The sequence below is a fragment of the Aulonocara stuartgranti genome (assembly GCF_965226115.1).
Source record: "Aulonocara stuartgranti genome assembly, chromosome: 13".
Classification (NCBI taxonomy): domain Eukaryota; kingdom Metazoa; phylum Chordata; class Actinopteri; order Cichliformes; family Cichlidae; genus Aulonocara; species Aulonocara stuartgranti.
Window position 1 is genome coordinate 20,837,509 of NC_138949.1, and position 15,463 is coordinate 20,852,971.

The 15,463-nt window shown below is 40.4% G+C and overlaps 1 protein-coding gene across 1 annotated transcript in view; it reads right to left on the minus strand.

Moving 5' to 3' along the window:
* Positions 1-1,048, minus strand: part of LOC309720967 (cGMP-dependent protein kinase 1) — a 101,256-nt gene extending 100,208 nt beyond the window's left edge. Inside the window, exon 1 of the mRNA XM_082558246.1 lies at positions 427-1,048. Within this exon, the coding sequence (XP_082414372.1) occupies positions 427-683 (257 nt within the window). The 5' untranslated portion in view covers positions 684-1,048. The remainder of the gene's footprint in view (positions 1-426) is intronic.
* Positions 1,049-15,463: the final 14,415 nt, after the last annotated feature.

Sequence of the window (15,463 nt, forward strand, 5' to 3'; positions counted from 1 at the left end):
CCGTGGGGCTGCCATGATGGATCTGATCAATTAGGAGCTCTTTCTAAAGCTTGCCTTGGAGCTGCGTCATCGGCCCGCAAGAATGGAAGTGCTCGTCCATTCATGGCAAAACTCTGAGTCTCCCATTTAGAAAAAAAGAAGATCATAAAGAGACAGAAACACTATGTGGAGACAAAGCACAGAGGAGCCTCAGTGAGCCGTGTGTGTCTGAGCCTCTAGTTTTTGTTTTTTGTCGCCACATGTATTCTCCTCTCGAAACAGAGTTGTACATCCTCGTAACGAAATGCTGATGAATAGTTTTTATGACCAGAAAAAATAAACTCAGAAGAAAAACACCCAGAAAATCGTTTAAGACGGGACACAAAGCAGACACATGGGCGCAATAACAGAGCAATAAAGTACGACCGCCTGCGTAAACTGTCTTACCAGTCGGACTTGGCATATTTTCGAAACGCCTGCCTTGACAGGTCCTGGTGCGTTTGAGGTTCCGCGGAGATGCCCTGCGCCCTGCGGGTCCTGGGTCCAATAAGTTGAGCGCTTGGCAGAACAGACTGACATTTGTGTAATTTTCTCTTCAGTTCTTGAATCTCGTCTTCCCGATCGGCAAGCCGCCTCTCCAAGTCCCTTATTCTCTCCTCCTTTAGCAGCAGGATCTTGGCAAAGTCGTCCTCCAGATCACTCATGGCGAAAATCTGCGTTAAACTTTGTCGATATTCTCCCCGAGGTGGACAGAACGATTAACTCCCAATACTCGTTTAGCAGGTTTGGGGGAGGAAAAAAAGAGATCACAAAAGATCCCCGTCTAAAGCGCGCAGGGTGATGATGCTCCGACAGTCCCCTTCACTGCGCACTTGTTTATTTCAGAAGAAAAGAGCAAAGCAGCGTTCAAATCCGGGAAACGGACGATTGATGGAGCAGCGCTGCGCTACAGTCCACCAAGCCTCCGGGGAGCTGCTGATGATCCTTCATTGAGAAACCAATTACAGCAGCTCTTCCTCTCAGAGGACGCAGAACTGGGCACTGGAGAGCCGAGACAACTCCTGTATAGTTCAGCCCGCTCACCCTGCAAACACACCACAGAGGAAGCCCAGTGCTGCTGCTGGCTGCTGTCAAATATTTGTTTACCATCTGTCTGCACAACCCCGACCCTCCCTTTGCGCGACAAAAGCGCACACATCACCTCCTTGACCTAACCTATTTCAAAAATCAATTGTCCCACACTCGCTTCACGGGGCAGTGGACCCGGTATGATCGATCTATCTATCTATCTATCTATCTATCTATCTATCTATCTATCTATCTATCTATCTATCTATCTATCTATCTATCTATCTATCTATCTATCTATCTATCTATCTATCTATCTATCTATCTATCTATCTATCTATCTATCTATCTATCTATCTATCTAAATAGCAATTGATTCAATGTTAGATATGAATAAAGGCTTTTTAAAGAGTTTGCACCTAAATTAAAGTTAATTACAACACACATTCCAAAGTGGGTTGCTCTAATGATGAGAGTAATCTGTAATTACACACTGTGGCACCACTGCTTATCACTTTTATCCTGGTTGCACTGTGAAGACTGGGAGTTCAATAATAGATCATCACTTCTCTCACTCTAATATTAATCACTGAAGCTGGACAGCCATTTCTAAGCACCATTTTTCATCTTACTGCCTGAGCGTGTTTCAACTGAATGGATTCATTGAGTGGGAAAGAAGAGGGGAGCTCATGGGTGCTAGGGGGTTGTTTCATTAAGATTCTGAGTTAAAAATAGCGCGAACAGATCTTCACTTTGCCGGCGCAGTTCAACATGTCTCACCCTTGACTATTGCTTGCCTTCTTATTATTCCAAACGGCTCTTAGGGGCTATAGCAGAGTGCTTGTTGCTGGAAAGTGTGGCTCTGCAGAACCTTTTGAGGAGTTTTATTGCGCATTATTCAAAAATTACTTTCCCATCTAAGCTGCAGCTCTTCAAAGGAGTCTTGGAGCGGAATAACAACCACATTAACATGTTGCAAACCCTCATGTATCCATATGAGAGTTGTGATAAACCGCGTAAGTCCTGCCTGGCTTGATAACTATCCTGAGAGTTATCGGGCCCGATTGCAGTGGTTCTAACCACGAAGCACATATGATGCACTTCTGATTCTGAAGCTCTGTGAGTGTGTCACATGTTTCACAGTAATTGTGAGCAGCAAAGACGAGATGAGAATCAGGGTCATGCTGTTATCAATGTGGAAAACAGTGATCGATTAATTATGTATGCAGCAGATACTGTGTCCATTATAATAGTGGTAAAATAAGTGTTACCTTCCGTGCCCCTGAATGGAGAATATGACTGCACTGAAAGACTGCTACTGACCTCCTATTCACAAAAAAGGACATTCATGCATTTGAAAATAAAGAAATATGCAGAGCATCATCAATTAGTTTTTAATTAAAGTGTCTTTGATCTCATACTGCTACCATAACCTAATGTGTATAGACATCATCAGCCTGAACTGTGTAGGTTTTCTTGTTTGTCCCAACGCCACTTTTTCCATGTTTACATGGAGGGGAGCAATGCTGCATTACCAGTTTCAGCTTGTGTTGTCTGAGCACTACATGGGTCATCTCCCTTGGATGCTGTGGCTTAGGTAATGGAGGCCAAGTTGACCTTAAGGCACTCGGAGATGGATGCTCTTACGGCACACAAGAACGGCCGCTCATGGGCGTCACTGAGTTCATGAGTGCTGAGTGTGCCCGCGCAGTAATAAAGGGTTCATGTGCTTCTGTCTTTGCAGCGTTTCTATAGCGTCTCTTGGAAGAGAAAATCCGGTGCCCTCTTGTCCGCCTCAGGGACAGATCAGCTTACGGAAGAGAAGAGGGCAGACATTAGTCACTGTTTTCCTGTAATACACTCGTGTGCGCACACACACACACACACACACACACACACACACACACACACACACACACACACACACACACACACACACACAGAGTTTGCACATTGAAGAATACGAGAGAAGAGGCATCTTGGGTATATCCAGACATATGCTTTCACATCATTATCACCCGCACACACACGTTTGCACAAAAAGATTGATGTAACTATTCACAAAGCTAAAATCCCTGCAGACACACAAAAGTGATCATGCCAGCAGCCTGTATGGAAACCTTAGAAGTGATTACTAAGTGCAATGGTAGGCGCAGTGTGTTGTTACATGGAGTGTCTTCCCCCTTGAGCCCCTTATGCTGTTCGTGTCTCTGCTGGTGGTCCCAGTGAGCCTCCACCAGCTGGCCGCCTGCCTGGGTCTGCGGTCCCGTGAGAGGTGGCACAGGCTCAGGGAGAGGATAAAAGACAGTGAGACATCATGGGCCGAGGACAGGAGAGATGCTCTAGCCCGGAGCAATCTTTCTCTGAGCATCTCCAGGCCTGTAAAATACCCCGCCAAATATACACTTCAGCAGCAATATGGCAACTTCATGTTGTATTCAACGTAGTATCGCAATGTAACATGATATCATGTCCAGAGCTGCAGATTGATCGCACGGCTCACACTGGAAATGGACTGAACCAGAGCGCAGGAAATTGACTTAGCAAACGCAATAGTGATACTTCCTTCCTGCCTTCTTGCATTAGTACTGTCAAAATCAGATAGGTGAGAAGGTGTGTTTCTTGTGTGTTTTTGTATCATTGCTAGGTCTGTAAATAAGGACTACTTTTAATATTGATCAGTGTGTCAGTGTATACTCAGTCAGGTGCAGTGATTTGTTTAAGAAATTCTTAAAGATGTTACAGTCAGTACTTGATATTTACAGTGGATCACATGACTACTTGCATGTGATCAACCCACAGAGAAATAGCACAAGACAAGAGCATTTTACAGTTGCTTCCTAACACAAAAGGAAGCAACCAAAACGGCAGATATGACCAGCCAGAGTTTACAGAGAGTTAAAGCCAGGCTTATATTCTGTGTGTGCACAGAGAGACAGCTATAATGGGGTGCTAGTGTTGAATAAGTGTGCCTTATCATTGTTTGAAAATAGCCTTATAGGTAAAGATAGTTCATGTTGTGTCTACAGCTTCTTTTCAGTGCAGAGATGAAAAAAAACAGTTACTTGTTTAAGTAGTCCAATGACTTCTGACATCAACCTGTCAGTCAAATAATAGTGTAGTTACTCTTTTAAAGTACACTATGTTGCTAAAAGTATTCATTCACCCATCCAAATCATTGAATTCAGATGTTCCAATCACTTCTATAGCCACAGGTCTAAAAAATTAAACACCTTGGCATGCAGACTTTTTCCAGATACATTTGTGAAAGAGCGGCCACTCTCAGGAGCTCAGAGGATTCCAGCCTGGTACCGTGATAGGATGCCACCTGTGCAACAAGTCCAGTTGTGAAATTTCCTCACTACTTAATATTTAATATTATTTAATACAGAGTTTGTACAATACTTACCAGCCTGGAAGTCAATATTTGGTAATGCCACCTTTATTGTTCAACACAGCTTGAACTATCTTAAATTTCTTTCTTTAAGTAGTCTTCAGGAATAGTTCTCCAGGCTTCTCGAAGGACATTCGAAGCTCTTCTTTAGATGTGGGCGGTTTCTTCATTTATTCTCAGTCAAGATGATCCCACACCACTTTAATAATGTCAAATCCATGACTGATGGTGCTCAATTGTGTGCTTTTCAATCCAGGTATGCTTTTTACTGCATTGGCAGTGTGTTTGGGATCATTGTCATCCTGGCAAATGAAGCTGTTGCCAATCAGAAGCTTTCCAGATGGTATTGCATTTTAGATCAAAATCTGACGCTACTTTTCTGTCTTCATAACTCAAGCAGTTTTGAGAAGACCGCCAACACCACTGGCTGCAATACAGGCCCAAACTATGACAGAGCTTCCAGCACGTTTTACAGATGGCTGTAGACGCTCACCGTTGTACCTCCCCTAACCTCCCTTTTACACTTTTACAACCAAAATGTTCAAATTTGGCTTCATCACTCCATCAGAACTGTTAACTCCAATTTTCAGTCCAGTTCTTGTGTAATTTGGCATTTCCCTTCTTCCAGAATGGCTTTTGGATAGGCACCCTTCCACTGAGATGAGGTGTCAGTGCACAATAGATAGGGCCAGAGGGATCTCTCGGTTCCTATGTCAGGTCTTAGCCAGATATTTCTTAAGGACATGACTTTGGCATACATTTCACCTGCTGATAGTTTCTTTTAATTTGTTTATGCCAACACGTTTTTTGTTCTCCACTTTTCCTCAAATTAAGGACAGACTGTCACACCATGCTAAGATCCGCCAAGCTTTCTGTTAATAGCTCTTTGGAAATCACCTTGTTTGTGCAAAAATACAATTTTATGCCCATCAAAATGTGTTATATTTGACATTTTTCATATATCCAACTAAAGAAATGAGAACAAGTCATCTGTCTTTGCAACCAGCTTTTAGTAACAAAGTACAATTTAAAATGTAAATAATTCTTTAAGTTGTCTTCTCATTATGTGTAGACGCAGCACCGGTTCATCCCTTGAGTTAGGTGTCTTTTTTATGCTTGAATGATTCATAGGTCAGTCTAAATGACTTAACAGAAGGAAAAAAAACATTCCCAGAAAATGGACGATCCAAGGACTAGCTCCTTGTAATTAACATAAATAAAGCAACAAGGGGTGGTTCAAAACATCCGCACATACTGTAGATTCTTACGCTTGTCAGTTTGTTTCTGATCTCTCTACCAATAAAGTTTGAAAACTGTTAAAAACAGGTAACTGTAGTGCTGACATGAAGACAGTCACAATGCGCTGGGTGTGAAAAGACAGAAAAAAATGTGTACGAGAGGTGAACAGCAGGTCAGGAGTTATTGGCTGGAATGCTGCATTCCCAAGATCTACCAGGTGTGCTGGGTGACTAACACTGTAAATACTGATGACCCCAGACACATTTATGATGACTCTAAGAGTTTAAAAGCACTGTCCAAACAGACAGATGAAGAAAACATAATTTCCAGTTTGATATTGCAGAGAAGAAGCTCAGGAGGGAAAAGAACAGCTGTAAGTAGTAAAACACAAGAGAGAAAAGCAATCACACGTGCTGCATAACACTGAGTAACCCACTGAGGTCCTAAAATAATCAGAGGCAGTCTCATTTGTTTTTAAATGTTGGCCCCACGTGTCACTGAAACATAAACGTATGTTTATAATCGCAAAGACAGACAGTTAAGTTAAACTTAACAAAGTACCAAAACATTTCAGGAAGATAAATACATAATTTTGCTGCTGCGAAGGAAAAAAAAAAATCAATTACTAGCAGTGATTTGTAACAGTTTTGTCATACAGGAGCAAGATAAAAAAGCACTTCTGTGTAGTGTTTTCAAGGTCATGAAGGAAAAAAGTTACCACAGAAATAACACACTCAGCAGCTACAGTGTAACAAATGTGTTTTGCTACACACATATTTGCTTTCTTGTTGTTGAGGCCAATCGGGCACTATTGCTGATTCTATCCTAAACCTCTTGACAGTGGAGCATCATCTATGAGAAGTGGTACTAGCAAACATCAAGCTAAAAATAATAATAATTTCTTCTGGTTACAATCTCTTACTGTCTGTTAGGTTTTCTAGTTGTGATAAATAAGTGGCTCTACAAGTGTTCACTTGAGCAGAGTGGGCAGACGGTACGAGGAGAAGACATACAAATATACAGACAGCTATTGTCACCGGTCCATTTCACCAAATCCACTTGAAATGACTCCTTTGTCAGCCTCTCTTTGCTGTGCTGCTCTGCTAACTCAGTCAAAACACGATTATTTTCTGCTTCTCCAATAATTCCCACTTGTAGCACTGACATGTCTCTATTTGAAAAGAAAAAGAAGGAAAAAAACACGAGACTTATGAATGTGGCTCCTTTTGCATTTTTCTCATACAACGTAAATGAGCCTTAAGTATAGTCGAGAGCTGCTTTCATGAGTAAATCATACAATGTGACATATAAGCACCATAAAACAAAGATATTTACTACTTGAGTTAGTTTTATTGCGTCTTTCTCATATTGCTCTTTATGCCAGTCTGACTTTAACATTAAGCAGCAGTGATAACAGTTCTTGTCATTACAGAAAAACTGACTGTGTACTTTTGAGTTTCTTCTTCTTCTTCTGTCTGCATCGAGGCATGTGGTGGTTTAGAAAGCAGATACGCAGGTTTTATCTGTTTAATGTGGAGCAAATGAAACAATTTATTATTGTTTTAAGGTCATCGCTATAAAACCAGAAGGACTGAATCCATGCACTCATCACATTACTGATATCCATCTAGAGTAATGGCCAATGAACTTGCCTGTTAGTGAGTAAAAGGAGACATATTACGTAAGCTGCTGTTTATGTCTTTGGCTTTAAAACAACCAATGTCCATCATTTCTCCTCGCACTAAAGCAAAATACAAAAAAAGAAAACCTAATATAATTGCAGAGGTGGGATGTAATTAATGGCTCTGTGTGAAATGAAATGACCCTACTGACATCCCCAGCTTAATTCGCATACAGAAATTCTGCTTCACTCTCTTTGCCTTTGCCTGTCTTTCTGAGTGTTTGTTTGAGTTGGTGTTTAAAAATGTCGTCACCTGCGTCACATTTGAGGTTGATGAATGCCTAAGCGGTAGACTTGCTATGACTTTTCCTTGGAGCTCGAAACATGTTTTACAAAGCGCAGTAGTTTGTCTCCAGAGAAGCTTCTTTCTCTTGTAGAGTAAGCTGTAAACACACCTGAGTGATGAGTCACAACGCTGGAGAGCTGGGACCTACTAGTGCCATTATCAGGCTGTTTGCAAGGAATGCGCTTAATGGAAACTAGTTTGAGAGACAACACGTTCTGACCTGAGTGTAAACCATAACATATGGGGGGCTTTATGTCAGGCTTTGGGCCAAACCATCTCTGTTATCCTCTTCGAGGGTCAGGAGAGAAGTCTGCAGCTGTGTGGACAAAGCTTTCACAAGCGCTGAGCTGAATTTACTGTGAAATACCAGAGATTTAAAGCATTGACTTATCCCCTTAATAGTCCTTTCAACCATTTCTTAGAGTATATTTGAAGCTGTGAGAGCTTGTTGAAAAATGAGGCACATTTTACCCAGATTAACCAGATTGATCATCTCTGCAGCAGCAAAATCAACACTCTGTATGTTTGTATATAAAAAATAATAAAATAATTACACAATTCTGTAATTTCACAACCTCCCAAAAAATCTGGCTACTTTGTAAAGAAATGTCATCTGCATCTCCATTAAGACAAAAAAACACTACTGCTTATAAACACATGTCAGCATGACACATGTAATAGTATCTGGAGGCAAAAGAGCAAAGCTTCACAGTGTCAGGTCCCATTCTCCACCTCTTTGTGTCTTTTTTTTAATCACACCTCTGAGAAAAAAAGGCAGTATTTTTTTCTTCCTTTGATCCTAATCATACTTTAAGAAAAAAAATAAGTCCGATTACTAACAAAAAAATTTAATTCCAGGGGGAAAAGTCATAATTCTGAGACTGAAGTCAGGAAAGGTGTTCATAACTTGAATTGAACTGAATTTGTTTGCCTCAAAATTCAGAAAAAACGTAATAATCCAAACATTGACTTTTTTGTTCAGTGGCCCACGGACATGCTTTTGATTAGATCAGTTAGATCAGGTATAATGGTTAGTTGGTGCACTGCCTTGCTCTTGTTGTGTTGTTGCTATTTTAGAAATCACCACAGAGGCGGTACTTATCTCGTCTAAAATGCAGAAAGTGATATATGTAGTTCCTATAAGGCCAAATTACTAGTTACCCATATTCAAATGACTACCTGTTACATAATTTCTAAATTGATATTTTATTGTGTATTTATTAGCATGAACTACTACTGTATTAGAAGTAGATTGTGTATAAAAATACTCTACTTCTAATATATGAACAGGAGGCTGATCTCTGTACACTGACAGCATCAGAAAGAGTGTCTCACATGTTTTTAGTGAGATAAAAGGTTTTCTGTGCTCCTATAGATCCTTCTTGCTCTGAAAACATTACTGCACTACTTCAAAGCTTCCAGAGCAGCGTGAATACTTTCTCAGAATATTTATTAATCCTGACCTGACATGAGCTTGAAAGCAAACGTCCTCTGTGATTACAAGAGGATTGCATCAGCATGTTGATACCTTGTATTATGTTTAGATTAGCATGTGAAGAAGGCAAAGGTGTCGGTAGCTACCGTTGGTAGTCGGTAGAGTTATCATTTTTAAAATGTTGTAATGATTTGGTGAACTATTTCATACCAAAATTTTTTTTTTAATTATTTATTTATTGTTTAATCACTGATTCAATTTTTGGTTTGCGGTCAGTGGTGTGAAAAATGGCCATCACCCAATCTACAGCCAAAGTGATACCTTCAAATTGTATTCTTGTCAAACCAAATACCCAAACTACAATTCTATTGTTTATTTTAATGAAATACAAGATAAAAAGTTCAACAACAAATAAATAAATAAATATACTATAAGCTCATCATGTCTTGTGAGAAATATCCTTGTCTTTAAGCTGCATTAACCAGACCTGTCAAAGAAATGTGAAGTAACACTTGCAATATTTCTCTTCTGATTTGAATTTTGCATATATTTGATTTGTACAATTAAGTAATCAAGTACAAATACTCACATAGAGCACGTGGCATAAGTACATTTTGCCCCACTGAGTAGAATAGTAGCACTTGTGGCCTATGGTAGTCTTAAAGACAGAGTTTCTGAAACCTTAAATTCCTCTGGCGCATGCCTATCTCTGCAGGGTACCCAGAAAACTAAACAAACTTCAGACTAACCTAAGGAAGGAGATGACGTGAAATCATGACGGCAGTTAACAGTGTCCCGGCATGCCTTCACTTCAACATGCTCATAAAAGTCAGGGCGGCTAAAGATAGACACAGACAATCGCATTGACAGCAAAAAATCGGTAGGAGACCCCCGGGGGGCCTTATGAGAAAGGGTCCTCAGATGGTATAGCTTAGCCTGCTTCCATTATGTTGATCCTCAGTCTGTCATTGAGTTAAACCCCTCTTGTGACATGTTCTGTGACCTACAGACCTGGCTGTGTAGTATTTTGCTTTGCAGTCTGAGGCTCTAATGCAGACTATATTCCTTTGATGCTCTAGTCTAGACAATGATTTGTCATAGCCGTCTTGTAGTGCTACTATTAGTCAGAGAACCCCTCCACTGCCTGCATGGGCAATCCTGGCTGCTTTGCGCCCAAAGGGCCTCCACATTCCTGGCTCAGCTGGACATTCAGCAGGCCACCACCTGCAGCATGTCAACACACTACACAGACTTAACAACTCCCCCACCCCCCTTAAAACCATTTACTCTCACCCCTAACTGGAAGGTGCTGTAAAAATAGTGCCTGAAATTACTTATGGGACTTGTTGATGGGGCATTAAGAAATATATTGGAAAAACAGAAGGACAGAAAATGTGAAGGTAGAGCTGTTTTATGATCTTCTTAAAATTCACCAGAGGTACGAGTTAAACAAGCACATTTTATATGTAATTTGCATATTTAACATATATTTTGTCGTCAAAGCTTTCCATTTGGAAGTGTCAGAAAATTGCATTCAAAAGAAAAATACTCATTAGCTTGGCTTCCTGGTGGGTGTTAAGAGGTTAAAGATATGAATAGCAAGTCAAAGTTCTAAACAACAGACAGATTTGCTTGACATTTGCCTGTGGCTCTGTGTGTTAACAGTGGGGAAAGTAGAGACATGGTGTCTTGTCTCAGCTGTCACTTGTGAGCATGTGGTGGGAAAACTGCCCACACTGTGCCTCTCAGGCTCATCCACACGCTGCGACTGCTGCGCCATCTTTCTAAAAACCGCACTGGAACATCTTTTGTTTTTCTCCATGGCTTTGTCTCCTTCCTATTGTTGTCATCTTCAGACTGGCATAAGTCATTGCGTGGCCATAAGGAGTTTGAGTGTTTTCCAAAGTTCTCTTGTTGAAAAGACTGAGTGACTAATTAAAAAAACATTGTCAATTTACTTTGGTGGCTGAATGTACCGATCTGCTTTGATGTCTGATTTAAGAAATCCATCCTTCATCAAGAAGGAGCTGGCTCATTGCTGATTACGTACAAAATGCAATTTCTGCATTTGCATAACAAAGACAAGACTGATAGATCTTATCTGAGGCTCCTCTTGAGTTTGTTGCTTGTTTGCCCTGAACTGCAGTTGCCTAGTAGCCACAGTGATGCCCTCTTCATTTCCAATTGACATCACATGGCGCCAGAGGAGCTCGCCCAGGATAACTGGACAGGCTTCCAGAGGCAACTCCTCACTAATGTAACATGCATAAGCTGAGGAGCCATGTATTTTTTAAATGTGTGATAATAACAGAAACACAGGGGCATTTTTTTTCCTCTTTATGGGTGCTTGGATGAATCGGTGCCAATAGCAGTGTGCCTTCACTCTGCGTTAGTCGAGAGAGACGTCTCTGACTCTGCACACACAGTGAAAACCCCACCATGTTTCTTGGGTGTGAACACAACGTTTGTCAGTGGAAAATGACGGCCGAAAAAGTAAATGGTCGATGAGTCACCCTGATGGAGCGCCGGGACATTGCTACTTAAAAGTCAGACATGGCTGCTGGGAAACCTTCCAAGTTGTCATGTTCCAGGCGTGATCACCTGGAACATGACAACGTGATTTGTGTGTACTGCGACAAATCAACCGTGTAGGTTTCCATTCTGGCAACCGTATGACCCCGGATATGCTCATCAAGACAAACAGCATCACACGATAGAATAGGTGTTTCTCTCTTTTTCTACTAATATCTCCTCATACGAGATGTGATTTTTCTTTGTTTGATCTGCATTATTTGGTTCTTCTCCCCTCTAAGGTTGGTATCATTCTTGTCTTTGTTATGCAAATACAGAAATTGCATTTTGTACGTAATCAGCAATGAGCCAGCTCCTTCTCAAGGTCTAAAGTTCGAAGATGATCCATAAAAACTGAAGGTAATAATAAATGTTGTGTTCGCAGTTTAGAGCCCAAAGTTTTCAAGATATCACTTCCAAATTCAGTGTGATGGTAGACATGAATAACAGCTCGAGCTGATTTAATTTTCAGAAAATCAGATCACTGTGAAAATCAGCAAAAAGTTTATATTATCTTCAGTTTTTATGGATCATCTTCAAACTTTAGTCCTTGAGAGACATGACTACCTAAGCTGGCTAAGCTTTTGATCTTGACCTTCATTGTTACCAGCCAAGGTCAACTGATGAAATAACAATAGAGCCTGATGTCAGCCGTTTGTAATAAAAATATCACAAAACATCAAAGTTTTAGTCTAGCCCTCGCACTTCGGGGGAGTTGCTCTTTCTAAGTGCTCTTGTTTCTACTGCTTTTTACTATTTTTATGTAGCTAAGGAAAAAGTAAAGTTTCCACAGCCACAAAAAAGGTAACACATTGGACCTGAGGGAATTTTTAAAACCTCAAGTTTTGCTGCAAGAAAACATCAAAATGGTGTTGTCTTTAATATCAGATGATTTACTAAAACGAACATAACAACGTGAAGATTTAAAGACTGCACATTGGGTTTAGATTCCCTTAGCCGTGTGCGTTGGTGCTCTACAGAGCCACATGACGTGAAGCGCAAACAGCAGATGCTTAGTTGCTTTTAAAGCCTCAGCAGTCTCTATATATGGGCATTACATTGTCTCTGCAATGATGCTTCTTACTGAACATGACAGTCACATTCAGTGTTACATAAGACTTTGTGGAGTCTCTGCTTATTGCTGACATTTCCACGTTTAGCTGTCTGCTGACCAAAGCTTTGCTTCTCTTTTATATTGTCCAAATGCCATCCTGAAGCTAAAAAGTCACAGTCATCTTGGATCAAAGCGAGCTCTCTCCCTCTCTACTGGGTGTGTGGTTTATTTAAGGGTTTTTTGGTGTTTCAAAAAGATCCATGTGTAGTATTCAGTCTGATATGTGGTGCTTGACATCCTATGCTTGATGAAAAACAACTGCCAAGAATCTCCTTATATACACAACTCACCAGCCTGCTGAGAATCATCAGGAGAAAGGAACAGCGGAGCTACAGTAGCAGCTTTCTGTTTGTGTTGCAGTTGGCTGCCATACTTCAAAATCATTCTGTATTGATTCCCTGCTGATGGACCTTTCAAAGCAGGGATTGAATTCTGACTCAACATAAACTGATGGAAAAAGAACATTTTCTAGATTTAGATGCATTCACTTTTTTTGCAGTGAGCATTTACAGGAAGTCCTGACCCTGCAAGCAGAACATTGCACAAAGGCCAATATTAGCTTCTCACAATACCTCGAGCGTGGATGTGCTAAGGAGAGCTGGATACTATTCAAGGATGGCCTGCGTGTAGCATCTGGTAAATCCAACAGGTTATTTCAACACCCTGCTCTTTTTAGTGATTAAACACATGAGCACACTAGTTAAAAGGCCCAAAGGTCCAATATCTCTTGATTTCTTGGCTGCTTCCTTGTATGTTTTCTATGCCGATTAAGCCTCTAGTGATGGTAAAGCCACTCAAAAGGACTTGTATGGGTAAAGTCAGATATCCTGCTTCACTATGCCTGTGATGCAACTTTATCATTCTCCTGAATTCTTGTTATACTCATCAGCTGAGCAAACACACACATTTTACTCTAAACTTTGAAGAAGATTCACTTCTTCCTACTAATTCACCCGTAAAGTTGCTTTCAGCACAGAGGTCACTCTCCCCAATACTCTTAGGACAAATTTTGATGGTCTTTGCAGTCGGCCTATCATTAGTGGGGCCCATCAACCCTATTAAATCATTCAAAGGCCAAAGGTTTTATATATTTTCCACAATATTCACATTGCAATTAAGAAGTCATTTTTTAACATGCTTCATAACACTGTTATCCTTTTCATATAGAGGGAATAAATCTGCTCGGATTACCAGGACCCAGCTCTGAAGACCAAAGGACTCTGGAGGTCTAGCTTTGGACTAATGAGAATTCTCATTGTGACATAACAATTCGAGCTCAGGGGTTTTTAGTGCAATAATTTGATCCAAAATGTAACACTTGGTCACATGATTAAGGTTACAGGTTTAAATTAAGAGATTACAGGCTGTTTATTCCCTTCTGTGTAGACCTTTTTGGTTTGACAGAGGGATAAAAGACCACGTTTTATACATTAGCCACTTTCTCTCAAGAACTATGACTACTTACCAAGGATCATTTCTTTTGGCAACTACCAAACAAAAAATGTTCAAAAAAATCTCCATTTTCAAACAAACCTAAAAAAATCATCCTTGGATCTCATCGGAGATGTCATAAATGATCAGTGGAACTCCGTCCTAGACTTTGTACACACATTATCTTTTCACAGTAAACATGCTTTTGTGCAGGAAAAAGTGGTGTACAGAGTTCATTTCACTAATGCTACACTGGGAAGAACCTTGAGCCATGTTGTGCTCAGTGTAGAGGCCAGCACTCTTAATGTGTGACTTAATAACTGATCTGCTGGCTGCTCCCGAAGCTCTCGACGATCTAAAGTTCGAAGTGTTTTTTTTTTAAGCCTTTACTACGATGTTTGGAATTCCATTAAACCCTGAACCCAGCACTCTTTTTTGGTTCAATATTAAAGAAATATGGTACTGTTTTAACAGTGGAAACCAGCGTGATCATTGCTTTCACTACACTCTTTTCAAGCTTTCTAAGCTTTTAAATCGAGCGCAACATGCTCCTCCATCCTTCTATGTGTTTATGCATAAATAGCAAACAACAAACAATCCCAGAGTTAACACAAACTACTGTATGATAGTTATTTGGGCCCTCATAATATCTTGTTATTAACTGTAGTCTTATAGTGGACAGTATAGTATTGTCATTTTTGATTAATAATGCCTTTCACATAGGAACTAGATTTTTTTAAGTCAAAAAAATATGTGTTTAGTATGTTCTACAATTTTAAAAAACCTGTGATTGGTAAATACATTATACCTAGGGGGAAAAAAGGCTGACCTAGAGGACTAGAGGAGAATGGATATTGCATTCAACAGGTGGCCAGAAAAACAACTTCAAATGTGTGATAATACTGCTCCGGGTGTGAAAATATGTAGGGCCCAACTGTTTGCTAACACAATCGCATTTACCGTGTCACATTTATGGGGTGAAAATAAGTCAAACAAAATCATTTGAAGCAGGTTCAAAGTGAGATGTCATGTCAGTAGAGTGTTTAAAAGAGGACAAAACAGTAAATCTAAACAACAGTGATCGATAATCATTAGTAGAATCACCAGAAATCCAACAGCAGTGTGGTCTCTGTCTCAGCGGCTAAATGGCTAAAAGGACCTGACAGGACTCTGTCTGCCATTTGCTCACCCAAACGTGTCCGCTATACATGGCCCACTTCCAAAATCCCTCAATAAAAACAAACTAGTCAGCAGCCAGAGATCAA